The 14,426-nt window shown below is 41.9% G+C and overlaps 1 protein-coding gene across 1 annotated transcript; it reads right to left on the bottom strand.

Annotated features, from left to right (window-relative positions):
- Positions 1 to 4,370: 4,370 nt before the first annotated feature.
- On the bottom strand, positions 4,371 to 5,647 carry LOC123440474. Its single transcript, XM_045117040.1, has one exon. The coding sequence runs from the start codon at positions 5,633 to 5,635 to the stop codon at positions 4,538 to 4,540; it is 1,098 nt and encodes a 365-aa protein (XP_044972975.1). The 5' UTR covers positions 5,636 to 5,647; the 3' UTR covers positions 4,371 to 4,537.
- Between the last annotated feature and the right edge of the window lie 8,779 nt (positions 5,648 to 14,426).

Genomic DNA, 14,426 nt, shown 5'->3' with positions numbered 1-14,426 from the left:
CTCCCACCACTTGCGCATTGGGCTGGGTGTGGGAGGCGCACCAGCCCACCTAGGGGCTGGTTCCCTCCCGCACTTGGCTCATCTAGCCTCTTGGGGTCGTTGCCCCCCTTCGGTGGACCCCCGGGGCCACCTCCGGTGGTCCCGGTACGTTACCGGTGACGCCCGAAACACTTCCGGTGTCCAAAACCATCCATCCTATATATCAATCTTTACCTCTGAACCATTCCGGAGCTCCTCGTGACGTCTGGGATCTCATCCGAGACTCCGAACAACTTTTGGTAACCTCGTATAACAATTCCCTATAACCCTAGCGTCATCGAACCTTAAGTATGTAGACCCTACGGGTTCGGGAGACAGGCAGACATGACCGAGACACCTCTCTGGCCAATAACCATCAGCGGGGTCTGGATACCCATGGTGGCTCCCACTTGTGCCACGATGATCTCATCGGATGAACCACGATGTCAAGGATTCAATCAATCCCGTATATGATTCCCTTTGTCTGTCGGTATAGAACTTGCGCGAGATTCGATCGTCGGTATACCAATACCTTGTTCAATCTCGTTACGGGTAAGTCTCTTTACTCGTTCCGTAGCATGTCATCGTGTGACTAACTCCTTAGTCACATTGAGCTCATGATGATGTTCTACCGAGTGGGTCCAGAGATACCTCTCCGTCACACGGAGTGACAAATCCCGATCTTGATTCGTACCAACCCAACAGACACTTTCAGAGGTACCCGTAGTGCACCTTTATAGTCACCCAGTTACGTTGTGACGTTTAATACACCCAAAGCACTCCTACGGTATCCGGGAGTTGCACAATCTCACGGTCGAAGGAAAAGACACTTTACATTAGAAAAGCTTTAACATACGAACAACACGATCTAGTGCTATGCTTAGGATTGGGTCTTGTCCATCACACCATTCTCCCAATGACGTGATCCCGTTATCAATGACATCTAATGCCCATGATCAGGAAACCATGATCATCTATTGACTAACGAGCTAGCCAACTAGAGGCTTGCTAGGGACACATTGTGATCTATTTATTCACACATGTATTACTGTTTCCTGTTAATACAATTATAGGATGAACAATAGACGATTATCATGAACAAGGAAATATGATAATAACCATTTTATTATTGCCTCTAGGGCATATTTCCAACAGTTACAACTCCTATCGCTATTACAAAACTGCTGCTACTGTTACTGCTGCTATCTAAACTATCATATTACCGTTCTACTGATCACTGTGCCGTAGATACTAAATCTCCAAGTATGGTTGAATTGATAACTCAACTGCTAATACCTGCAAATATTCTTTGGCCCCCCTTGTGTCGAATTTATAAATTTGGTTTGAATACTCTACCCTCGAGAACTATCGCAATCCCATATACTTGCGGGTTATCATCTACCAATCTTCCCAAAACCTCATAATCTTACCATTATCGAGCTCAAACATATAGAGAGATAAGAAACGATCTTTATGATTTAAAAGTTTATACAGAAACTAAGAATCTCCTTGTTTTGGTTTAACCCCTCATAAACAAGTGCTTCTTTCGATATTTACCAAAATAACACTTTTCCACAAGTCATTAGTGTTAAATAGTTTCACCACCATTTTCCTAACAAAGCTTTATTCTTCAAAGCTAAAGTTTCAATTCCACATCATTCATGCCACATCATTCCAGCTCTAAAGAAATCCATCCTCTTGATGTAACAAACTACTCCCTCCGTTCTAAAATATAAGTCTTTTAAGCGATTTTACTAGGTGTCTACATACGAAGCAAAATGATTGAATCTACACTCTAAAGTATGTCTATATACATCCGTATGTAGTCCACTAGTTAAACCTCTAAAAAGACTTATATTTAGGAACAGAGGGAGTAACAGCCAATAAAAATACATCATAAAGTACGGGATACACGTTAAAGAGGACGGGATAAGAGTGATTCATCTATCACTCGCAAGTACTCTTCCTTGCCAATTGCTACATTTCTTTTCATCTTGTCTTCAGAGGGTTTCCAATTTTTATTTCTAATTCTTTTCTTATCAATAGGTAAACATAAATACTTCATAAGCAAAGTCCCTATGGGACAAGTAAAGATTTTTTTGCATAATTCTCAGCTTTTTCAATGACATCTCCAAATAGGGATAACTCACTCTTATGAAAGTTAATTTCCAATCCAAACATTTGTATAAAAAGACAGAGCACAAACATTAAATTTTGAGCATTGTAATCATCTTTTAAAAGAAAGACGATGTCATCAATGTTTTAGCATATTAATCACATTCTCAGATTTTTTAAAACCACTTAATGGACCCATTAATCCTAGCCCTATCGATTAGCATAGAACAAGATCAAACATCAAGTGGGATAATGAATCCCCTTGCTCAACCCTTTATGAGTAGGGAAGTAAGGGCCAATGTTTTCATTGACCTTAATGCCAACATTTCCACTTTTGATAATTTGCATAATCCAATCTATCTATTCGTTGGAATATCCTTTAATTTTTAATATTTACAAAACAAAAGACCATTTAACATTGACATAGGCTTTCTCAAAATCAAATTTAAAAAGCAGAGCACTTGTTTATGATGTATTGTATTAATAGCTTCATGTAATATGAGCACCCCTTTCGTAATGCATCTCCCTGTAATGAAGACAGTCTCGAGAGGTGAAATTATACCCCCATCCACACAACTTAACCTGTTCATGAGAACCTTGGTGAAAATTTTAAAACTGACATTTAAGAGACAAATAGGCCTAAATTTTGTATTTGTTTAGCATCTTTAGTTTTTGGGATGAAAGTAATAATCCCATAATTCAATATGGCAATATTAAGTTTCCGTTTGTGGAAATCATGAAATAAGGCTTTAAGGTCATGTTTAACCAAATTCGGAAAATGCTAGTAGAACTCAATAGTGAAGCCATCAGGGCGAGTAGATTTATCGTGTGCCTTGTTAAGAACAACATGCTTCATTTCTTCTAAAGAAAATCCAACTGTCAATTTGTCAGCAGCACCCCCAGGTACAGTCCCGGGGTTTTCTATATATTCAAGGAAATAGAACTCTGTGGATGTCCAAAAGGTCCTTTATAGAAGTTAGTAATATAAGTTATCAACTCTTTGTCTCCCTCAATCCTCCGCTCGTCTTGATCCAAATAACTAATTCTGTTTTTCCATGTGTGTCATTGGCTTTGGCACGAAAAAAGCATGGTCTTACTATCTCCTTCGAGCAATTCATCAGTTTTTCCTCTTTGTTACCACTTAGCTCCTTCTTGTTTCAAAAGCCTATCCAATTGAGCGCTCAAGTCCATATGTTCTTTCCTATCATGTGTAGTTAGTCCATGCAATTCATCATGTATATCAATCATATCAAGTTTACTGAGTATATCCTTTTTAGATCCCTATACCAAGCATTTATGTTTTTGTTTCAACCTCCGAGTTTAGATCTAAGATTTCTAAACTTTTTCCTGCCATTTTTCAATATTAGAGCCAGTGATACCAGAATCATTCGAAGTACGAGAAACAATTTTATAGACCTTCTCTAAGAAACCAAGAGTTTCACATCTGAAAATAGGATCAGATTTTTGTATATCGCTAGTGTCCAACAACAGTGATGTGTGGTCAGATTTTTTTCTGTCTAAAGCAAAAAACTTTAGTCAGAAGAAATTCTCTTCCCAATAAACACAACCAAAATTCCTATCTAATTTTTCAAAAGTAGGATTAGGGAGGTTGTTACCCCAAGTGAAATGTCTACCATGTAATTCCAACTCCCTCAAGCATGCTTGTTCTAATACAGCAGTGAAAAGAAAGCTTCAGTGACCAGGGGTACCAGACTTATTATTCTCAGAAGCTTTCCAAATAAAATTAAAGTCCTCCCAATTGAAATATGACTATACCCCGTGAAGGAGTCTAAATAATTCAGCTGGAAATTTGGTCTTGCCCTCAGACTGAGCATCACCATATATGAACACCAGGTCCCAGTTTGGTGTTCACATCTTGTACAGCCATTTGAATGTGGCATTCCCCATCCTTCTGTGTAATCACATCCAGGGTAGTATGATTAACTCCCAACATATGCCCCACAGATTTTTCCCTCATACGAGTATGATCTCAGTGAAAATCTCTTCCAGCGCAGATGCTTTGTAGATCATTTTATAGAGAAACATATTCTCGTAGTTTCTTGTAAAAATAGGAAGTCAAGTTTTGAGTCTATCACTGATTCCCTATGAAATCTATTTTTAGTATCCCCTCCAAATCCTCTCATATATTCAACTAAGAAACACCTATCATGAACTCCAGATACCCGTATATTCTAAACTTGCGATGAACTGAACAGAGAGAAGAACATGACCAGCAATTCAGACAAAGCAGTGTTCCGCCCCTCTAGAATACAGTATTAGAAACCCAAATCACCGATCAATCTCATGAACTACAACACGCAAAGCAATCCACAGTTCTAACATCCGAATAAGGCTCACGAGCTTGGTTTATTATTCTTGCACGCCGGTCCGCGCGTGGGTTCAGTCAGGCGACCGAGGGGAGGATCCACACGGGCTCCACCTCCACGGAGTGCCCGCCCGCGATGGCCACCACCGCCGTCTCCCGGTCCCCCAGCGAGTACACGCCGATGGCATGCGGCACCATGAGCTCCACGTCCCGCCGCGCGAAGTAGACGCAGTTCTCCCGGATCCCCACCGTCGCCGGCGCCGCGACGACCACCGACGCCACCAACCCCAGGAACACCGCCCTCCCAGGGAGCTCCGTCACCGTCTCCCACTTGCACTCCTCCGGCCGGAACCGGCACACCTCCACCTGCACGTCCGCCGAGTCCCGCACCACGCTGTACAGCTTCTTCACCAGCAGGAGCTCTCCGTCATACTCCAGCAGGTACCGCGCCCGCCGCTCCAGCCACCGGTTCAGGTGGTTGGCGTCCTTCTCGCGCAGCTGTGACACGGCCGCTACGCGCGCGCGGAGGTCGACCCGGTACGCCAGGACCGTGCCGTCGTCGGCCAGCGCGCACAGCCGCCCCCTCCAGAACGCCACGTCCCGGAACCCTCCGTGCGGCACCCCCGCGGCGATCGTGATCCAGGCGCCGCCGGACACGTCCGGCTGGAGCAGCGCCACCGTGCCCGCGCGGCCCAGCACGGCCGCCACCCAGCCGAGCGAGGTGGGAGGCGCGGACAGCACGATCTTGGCCACCGGGAACACGGGGGACAGCGGCATGGACACGAATTGGCCGGAGAAGAGGTTGCGGAGCTCGATCGCCCGCTCCTCGTCGAAGGCCATCGCGAGCCAGCCGCCGATCTGGCCGCAGCACCGGCCGGAGCTGAGGCGGTCGGGGAGGGCAAAAGGGAGGATCTCGCGGCGGTGGAGGCTGAAGAAGGCGAGGCTGCCGCAGGAGCCGGGGCGCCGGAGCAGGAGTCGCGGGGCCCCGAAGGGGAGGTCAGCCCAGATCGAAGCTCGCGCGCACGAGCGCCACGAGGAGCAGACGAGGCGGACGGCAACACGGTCGAGCGGGGCGAGCCGCCGTAGGATGCTCTCCAGGAGCTCCGGTGGGAGATCCGGCCAGGCGGACTGCCCCCCGCCCAGCTGCCGCCGGCGGGGATTGTACGGGGAAGCCATCACACATTCACACCCTCCTCCGCCGGCAGGAGTTTTCCTCCCACCCCGTCCGTTTTCTTGTTTTCTCCCCAAAGACCTGCACATTACCCCTCGGCCAACACACGTTTCTTAGAGACATTTGGTTATTTGCCATTTTTAATATGGGGCTTCGCAAAAATGCCACTGTCAAGATTGATTTCGTAAAAATGTCATCCAGCTCGTGTGCACTTCGATTAACATGCCATTTTTATTTTTCCCATTTTTTATTTTTTATTTTTTATTTTTTATTTTCTAACACTTGAAAGGACCAAAGTGCCCTTGAATCTTTGAACCTTATTCGATGGGTTTGCGGGCTGGTTGGATGGATTGCTGAGCCTACCTCATCCTTGTTGACCGTGCTTGTCCGAGCCACCTTAGCTTGAGCACGTCCATGGAAGCAAATCACAGGCCTCGAGCACGCCCATGGAAGCAAATCACAGGTTACCGCCGTCTCTCGTCAACACCTGCATGCACCATCGCAGTTTGCCTTACCACATCCATGGAAGCAACCGCATGTCGCCGTCAGTACGCGCCCATGCCTGCTCGCGCCGGCGCAGCTCACCCACGCCTTGTTGACGCATGCACGAGCAACTCAAGCTCGCCGGCGGTGCTTGTGCACGTCTGCACGTGCTGGCGCAGCCTCGCGGATGCCTGCACGAGACACCGCAGCTCGCCGCCGGTGCTCACCCTCCCCTACACGCGTTGGCTCAGCTCGTCCTGAGAGCCAAGACATGCGAGGGTGTCGCATAACAGCACCACCAGTGGCGTGATGGTAGCACCAGCTAAAGGAGGAGGTGGATGGGTGGGGTGTGATGGTAGCACCAGCTAAAGGAGGAGGTGGATGTGTGCGCATGTTCTGAAGATGGATATGCAAGGAACCTGTAAGTGACGTTTGGTCTAATCCTTGACTTGTCTTCCATGGCAATATGGCAATTGCATTTATCTAATTACAGTGTATGTATACTTAGTATGTATACCTGCAAAGATTGATGCAAGGCGTCTAAAAGATAGTGGATCCGGCAAGCACGAGAATGGGCTTGCACGCTCTCCTATTTCAAGTGTTGATCATATCCCAAGTACGTGTAGATAATATCAAGGGCAGTTTAGTCTTTTCCAGTGCCTGGAAATGGAAAAAGAAGAAAGAAATCTGTAAAAAGAGTGGAATGGCATGTTAATCAAACTGCACTTGAGCTGGATGACATTTTTACAAAGCCAATCTTAAAAGTGGCACCTTTGCTAAGCCCCGTATTGAAAGTGGTAAAAAGCCAATTTTCTCTGTTTCTTACGGCCAGATGCATAAGAAAACAATTCTTTTTTATTTTTATTTTTTACAAGGTGTGCCGATACTTTTTCTAAGTTAAATACTGTATTTAATTATTTGATTAAATTATTTCATATGACATATTTCTCAGCCGCAAAATATATATTATAGGTGTATATAAAGATTAAATTGTCTAAATGATAACGTCCGTCTCTCAAATCATTCATCCCGCCGCATTAAACATATGACATCAACGAAATTTTTTTAGTTTTTAGACTTAAAAATATTTTATCTTTTAAATAAAAAATCCAATTTAAAATTCGCTTTCATCATTAAATCCGTCTCGACGAGATCTTTAAAACTAGATCCCATATTCATATGTTTCGACGACTTTTTAAGACTATAAGTTGCCACATGTTTACACTAAAGTTGTCATATGGTTTACAATAAAGTTGCCGCGAGATGTTTCATCTATTTTTTTTCTAGATTTAAAGCTACCATTGTATTTCAACTACTTTTCATGATAATTTTTGTTAATTTGCCATGGTAAAATTTAGTAATTAACCATGACAAATTTAATTAATGGATCATGATAATTTTTTATAATTAATCATGAAAAATTGAGTTTATAGATCATGACAATTTTTGTATTTTCACCATGACAATTCTAGTATTATGAAGATGAATTTTTGTATGAGCCATGGCAAATTTTAGTGCATGTATGATGGCAAATTTAAGTGATTCACCATGCCAATTTTAGTTTATGGTTCATTAAATATTTGAGCAAGCGAGCATGCATTTTTAAAATAACTATCGATATATTTCTTTTTTACTTATGAACCGTGTCAAATTTAGTTCATGGATCATGTCAAAATTTAGTAATTATCATGACAAGTTTAGTTTGTTAATTTTCTTTTTTATAACATGTCTAAGTTTATTTTAAACATAGAAGAAAAAGTAGTACAAATATATCATGGCAACTTCAGTGTAATCATGATGACAGTTTATGTGCAATAGACATGGCAACTTTTAATCCCCAAAAAAGTCATCAAAACATATCAATATGAGATCTAGTTTCGAAGATCTCGTAGCAACAGATTTAATGATGAAAACAATTTTTCAATCATATTTTTTATTTAAGAGATAAAACATTTTAAAAACTAAAAGATAAAATATTCCTCTTGACATTCACAGTTTTGTCACTTATGCATGCATGCGATGACGTGACGCAACATGTGATCATTGAGCATGTGTGATGTTGTTGCTTCTACCACACGTGTGGGCGTTGTCGTGACCCGATTAAATTATGGGGCGTGTTACGCGTTAGTCGGTAAATTTTTTAAAAATATTTGTCGGCTCGTGAGCTGTCACATCTCTTGAGTAGCTTCCTTCACTTTTGTAACTTAGGTTTTATTGTAGTTTTTCTGCAACAAATGTTGTTGCAGATTTTTTTGTATGTGAGGTCTCGTTGCAGATTTTTTTTGCAACTGAAATTATGTTGCATATTTTTTCGCAACTAAGATTATGTTGCAGAAGTGTTGCATCGTCGTACGATCGTATTCCAAGGATCCAGATCTCGCAACAGAGCCGTTGTTGCGATGAGATATTGCAACAAGGGGTTAGTTGCAAAAACTTATCTTGATGACCATGAGGTACGTGACGTGTAGAGAATAGGATGGACGCTAGCATGCGATCCACCGGATGATTTATAACATTTCCCTTACTATTTCATTAGAATGGGAAAATATGATCAATTCGAGGTCGACCGAGAGAAAATAAAGATGCAACCAATAATCTTGCTTGATTGTAGTCATCTTAAATTTCAGTCTTTCTAGATGGATCAAAAATCAAAGAATAGCAAGCCAGACCCTTAGGCTACTATCCGACATCGAGAAGCAAGCATAGAAGCACTGATCTTTAGATTTTCTACTTTGTACAGGCCGTGTGTCAAAATTCACACAATGCAAAACTTGATCCCAACAAAATGCCTATAACACAATGTCTCATCAAGGTACCTTGACAATCTGAAGACCAAAAGGCCAAGACAATTTATTGGACGGTAAATATTTAGTTCTCTAAAACCGGCATAAAATATGTGCTTACAAAGATACTGCCCTAAATTGGATGCTCTAACACACATCACCGATGTAGACATCTAACAACACACCATCCATGTAGACATACTAAACAACATGTTCTTATTCTCGCCCAAGAAGTGGAATCGATGCATTACCCTCCTTAACATGTTAAAAATTATATTCATATATCATGACAATAATCCCACTTAATTGAAACAATGCTAATTAGCAGGAAAGATCCTTAAATATGTAAATTCATTTGAGAAGGCACTTCCTAGTCTCGTTTATTTACTCAATGTCAATAATACTGAATTAAAATAATGCTAATTGGCAGTTCTATTCTTCTACTTCAGCTACTCACTGCGCCTATCCTATTTTTTTTACCGGAAACCCTCTATTCATATCATTTTACAAGATGACAAAACTTTAGCAAAAAATTACTGCAATGATCCTTTTTCCGAGAAACTATACTTTAGAAAACAGTTACTTCAAAATTAGGGAATACTTCTTGGATATTACAACCAAATGCAATGTGCATTTATTTATTAGCTTACACAAAGATGATACAAAGTTAACAAATAACTTTACTCTCTGGATATCATGCCAATTGTATGAAACATAAGTCAAACAGATTAACGAATGAAAAGATAATGTTACATTGTTATTCAACATTCTACTATTGTGATATCAATCAAATATAATTTTTGCACGTGGTGGCGTCGTTCTCAGTTTTCTTTTAGCCATGCCGATAGACCCTGTAATCATTTGATCTCCCTCGTGCTCATATGTTATAGCTCCTCCTATGCTTGCTCCTCATATTATTACTTCAAGTGATTTGACCTATAGAAATTGGCATATACTTTCAAGTTAAAACTGATACTCGGTCTTGTTACATGAAAATGCCATTCATTCTCCATGATTTGTTTAATTCACATCTCCTACCAGTTCACATTCCTACAAAAGACCTGGATGTTTTCTAATTATTCCGGATAGCACTATGTTAACTGAAGTGCTCAATAGTAGACGTTAAATAGTTCACCTCTAGCACACATCACTTTCTCTGGCATTAGTTAGATAAATCACAAAATCAAACTTTCAGACAGAATCATAAGATGAATGTAAGTTAAATTCTTCTAAACTGGATATATATTAACTAAACTTAATAAGAATCAGTACCTACCAACTGACTTGCTTCCACCATGTGACACTCTACTCTTGATCCTGCTAAGTACATCCCATTGGAAGAATTGGAAGGAAAGGAAAAAAATTACAACCAAAACCAAGTGAGGATAGTTTAAAGTACGGTAGGCAAACAATCCAGTTTTATTACGCTAGAGAGTGGACCTTCTGAAGCTTGGGGTGTCGCTGCGCTCTTAAGTCTTTTCATCATGAACATGTTATGATCCAAGTCAATAGTCATGCAAGAAAATCGAGTGTCATTAGATGAGGAATTTTTTTGGAAATTAGAAGAGTGTAAGCTGAGGATTCTAAATGAGAAGGAATTCAAAAATTGCAGGTACAACTCATCAACTTCTATAGTCAGAGATACCTTGGTTCTTTTGTATACACCGATTCCACTCGAGTCCGCCACTACATCAAATAAAAATACACGATTGTGGTGATGCTACATGGCCAATCATATGCCAGTATTTGACTACAAAACCTAATCGAAGAAATATGGTATGTAAATACATGGGCATGGAGGAGTGGAGGACCCTCATGATGTGCCTATCCTCCGTTCTACTCCCTGGTAGCAATCTTATTACGAACCTTGAGGTGGCACAGGCATGCTTGTGCAGGGCAAACTCGGCGGCACATGATTCCGTGAGGTGGTATGATGAATGCCGATGAGGGTGACCCTAGTGTGGTAGATATGCAAAGCCATGCGATAAACGATGCCAACCATCGTTCGACTAGGGCCCCGTTCTAGCAGCACCAGTGAGTGGGAGGGCACATCATGGTAGTAGCGACACTAGGAGGGAGGGAGGGGAGGGTGCTGCCATGATGACTCTAGGCGGTAGGGTGGTGGGCAACGACATTGTCGTCGTTGGCTACAACCTTCTTCCCGCCTTCCCACCTCCCTCCTCTCTAATTAATCCCTCTCGAGCCTGCCATGTCTCCCAACAAGGATGCGTTAGAGATGAAATTCGTCACAATTTGGGAGCTTCAAAATTCAAAGTAGTTCTTTGGAATTTTGGCGAGGAATTTTGGGATTTGGACATCACACCTCCAGGTGAGATGTTGTCGTCCACCACCACCACCACCACAGGGGCTCAATAGAAAGGGGGTCTAGCTAGGGAGGCGGCGACGTGGTGCAGGATGAGGGGATGCGCCGCTGAGGCAAACAACATGGAAGCAGGGGTTGGGTGGGTGCATGAAGGAGAGGCGGGAGCGGTTGGCAGGGCAGAGACGTGCACGATGATCTGATGCGGTCGGTTATCGTTTCGTTAACAAAAACAATTTCATTAACAATGTATTTAGACCCTTGATGATCTCATTAGACGGTCTAGATTTTAAGTTGGATCTGCCTTCTTGTCCTTTTATAGGAGTAGTAGATATGTATAAACAAATTTATCAATTAAGCACGTTTCTTTAGAATGAAAAAAATTAAAACACACACAATTTCCATTTTTTTGGACGACGACGTCATCTAGCAGCTAGCACAAGTGGTTTTCTCATACTTTTTCTTTTTGCGAATAAGACTTGCATTACTCAAATTTAAGTGTTACATTAATCTTGTCCCAACCCCAAGTCCCATGGTGATTCAGCAGGTGTGATACCCATCTCAATCGAAACCTTCCTCTAGGAGTAATTAGGCCTGTGCATGGTTCACGAGCAATCCACCGGTCATGCCAAATACGTATATTTGGCCATTACCAATTCTCCAAACCACCCCTTTATTGAGGAGTTATAAGCCATGAGCAATTGCCTGCCAAGTAGGAGAGTGATTTTTAGAGAATAACATGTCCATCAGTCAACCATTTGAGAAGTACTTTGCTTTGAATAACCGCACACTCTAAGTGTTTGGGTACTCTAGAATTCGCCATGCTTGTCGTGCCAATAAGGATTGATTAAACAACCAAAGATCCTTAAATCCTAGCCTTCCCCATTTTTTAGGCCTCGTCATTTTAGTCCAAGCATACCAATGAGTCTTTCTCTTACCATTTTCTTCACCCCAATAATAATTTCCGATCATGCGGTTTAGATCATCGCACAGTTCTATAGGAAGCTTGAAAACACTCATAATATAAGTTGGCGTTGATTGAGAAATTTCTGTAATGAGCACTTCTTTCCATGCCCGCGTTGGATGACCATCAAAGGCAAACAAACCCTTGGTTAGTTTGACTTGTAGATTCTGAAACTTGCCTTTTGACATCCTTCCATCTAGAGTGGACAATCCCAAATATTTCTCCTTAAACCCCGGATAGAGGACCTGCAACACCCATTTCACATTCTCCATGATCCCAACTAGACGATATGTCCCAGTCAACAGTGACATTTTGAGGGGTCTATCAATTGCCTAGTGGCATTTGCACAAATCTCCAAGGTACTCTTGATGTAATTTTCTTCTTGGTCACAAGCTTTGAAGAATAATAGCGTATCATCTGCAAATAATAGATGTATAAAAATAGAAGCTCTTCTTGTAATTTTAAGTTTCCAGAGTCAAGGCCCTTGTTGATAAGAGCGAAAAGGTTGTCAAAAACAAATTTTAACAAATAAGGGGATAGTGGATCCCCTTGCCGAAGACGATGCGATTGTGCAAACGAATCCAATATAGCTCCACTAAATTTTAAACTATATCTCATCGAGGTCATGAATGATATTATCCAATCAACCCAATGGTGAGCAAAGCTAAGCTTTTGCATTAGTTGCTTAAGGTAATCCCAGTCCACCTTGTCATAAGACTTTGAGAGATCAAGATTATACGAAAAATAGCTCTTCGTGGGATCTTTCTCTTGCTTAATGTGATGTATACGTTCAAAATCTACGAAGGCATTGTCGGCGATCAAACACCTAGGTATAAATGCACTTTGAGCAGGTGAAATAATATGACCAAGAACTGGCCTCAAGCGATTTACCAAATACTTCGAGACCACTTTGTACACAACATTGCATAAGCTGATGGGATGAAAATTCGTAACTTTCACCAGATTATCAATTTCAGGGATCACAACAATTATAGTATCATTAACACGAGGGGCATTTTACATGTAAGAAAGAAGTCTTTTACTGCCATAATAATATATACTATCTTTCATTGTTGCCTAGTACTCGCATTGAAAAAAATGAGTAGGGATGTCGTCTGGCCTTGGTGACTTTAAGGGACAAATCTGGAATAGCGGGTCGGCTATCTCCTTGTATGTGAACTCCGCACATAGCCTCTCATTTACTTCCGGAGATACAACTGGTTCGGACAATTCCATAATAGGAGTATGATAAATACTTTGCTCGGCAACAACACCCATTTTCTTGATCTTTATGTACAACCACACCATGCGTATCCTCTAGCGTTTTCTCCCTATTTTGTCGAGCTCTCCATACTGCCTTTGCATGGAATTTTTTGGTGTTGCGATCCCATGCCTTTATCCAACGAATTCTCAATCTTTGTAACCACGTAAGCTCCTCCTGGTATAAAAGTTCATGCATCTTGTCTATAACATGTCAAATCTTACATCTACTTGCATTCATTAGAGTTAGTTCCTCTAACTGAGTCCTGGACTTCTCTATCTCACGTGCAACATTACCAAACTCTTTCTTGCTGCCCAAACTTCGGGGTCCTATGGAGAGGATACCAACTGGTATCTAGACACTGGCGCGACAGATCATGTCACCGGTGAGCTTGAGAAGTTAGCTGTTCGGAATCGCTACACCGGGACGGATCAAATCTACACCGCAAGTGGTCAAGGTATGAACATTGCTCATATTGGTCACTCTGTTTTGTCTACTCCCCATGGTTCTCTGAACTTAAACAATATCCTCCATGCACCTCTAGCTGACAAAAGTATTCTCTGTGCTCACAAACTTATCAATGATAATTATGCCTTTCTTGAAGTTTACCCTGAAATTGTTTTTGTCAAGGATCGGGACACTCAGAGAACAATCCTTCAAAGCAAGAGTGAAAAACGCCTGTTTCCAATCTCTGGTCGCCATGATCCTCCACATCGACAAGCACTTGGTGTGACCAAACCCTCCACTTCAAGATGGCATAAGCGTCTAGGGCATCCGGCTTTACCTGTTGTCCAAAAAATCCTTAGAGATTTTTGTCTTCCTGTGTCCAATAAAAAAGATCACTTGTTAGTTTGTGATTCATGTCAAATGGCCAAGAGCCATCAACTCCCTTATACTCATTCCACTAGTGAGTCCAAAGCTCCTTTAGAGCTTGTTTTCTCTGATGTGTGGGGGCCTGGACCCCTTCTGTAGGAAAGCAAAAGTA

Source organism: Hordeum vulgare, chromosome 3H, assembly GCF_904849725.1.
Source record: "Hordeum vulgare subsp. vulgare chromosome 3H, MorexV3_pseudomolecules_assembly, whole genome shotgun sequence".
Taxonomy (NCBI): domain Eukaryota; kingdom Viridiplantae; phylum Streptophyta; class Magnoliopsida; order Poales; family Poaceae; genus Hordeum; species Hordeum vulgare.
The sequence above is the reverse complement of the archived record's forward strand: the minus strand, read 5'-3'. Positions and strand labels throughout refer to the sequence as shown.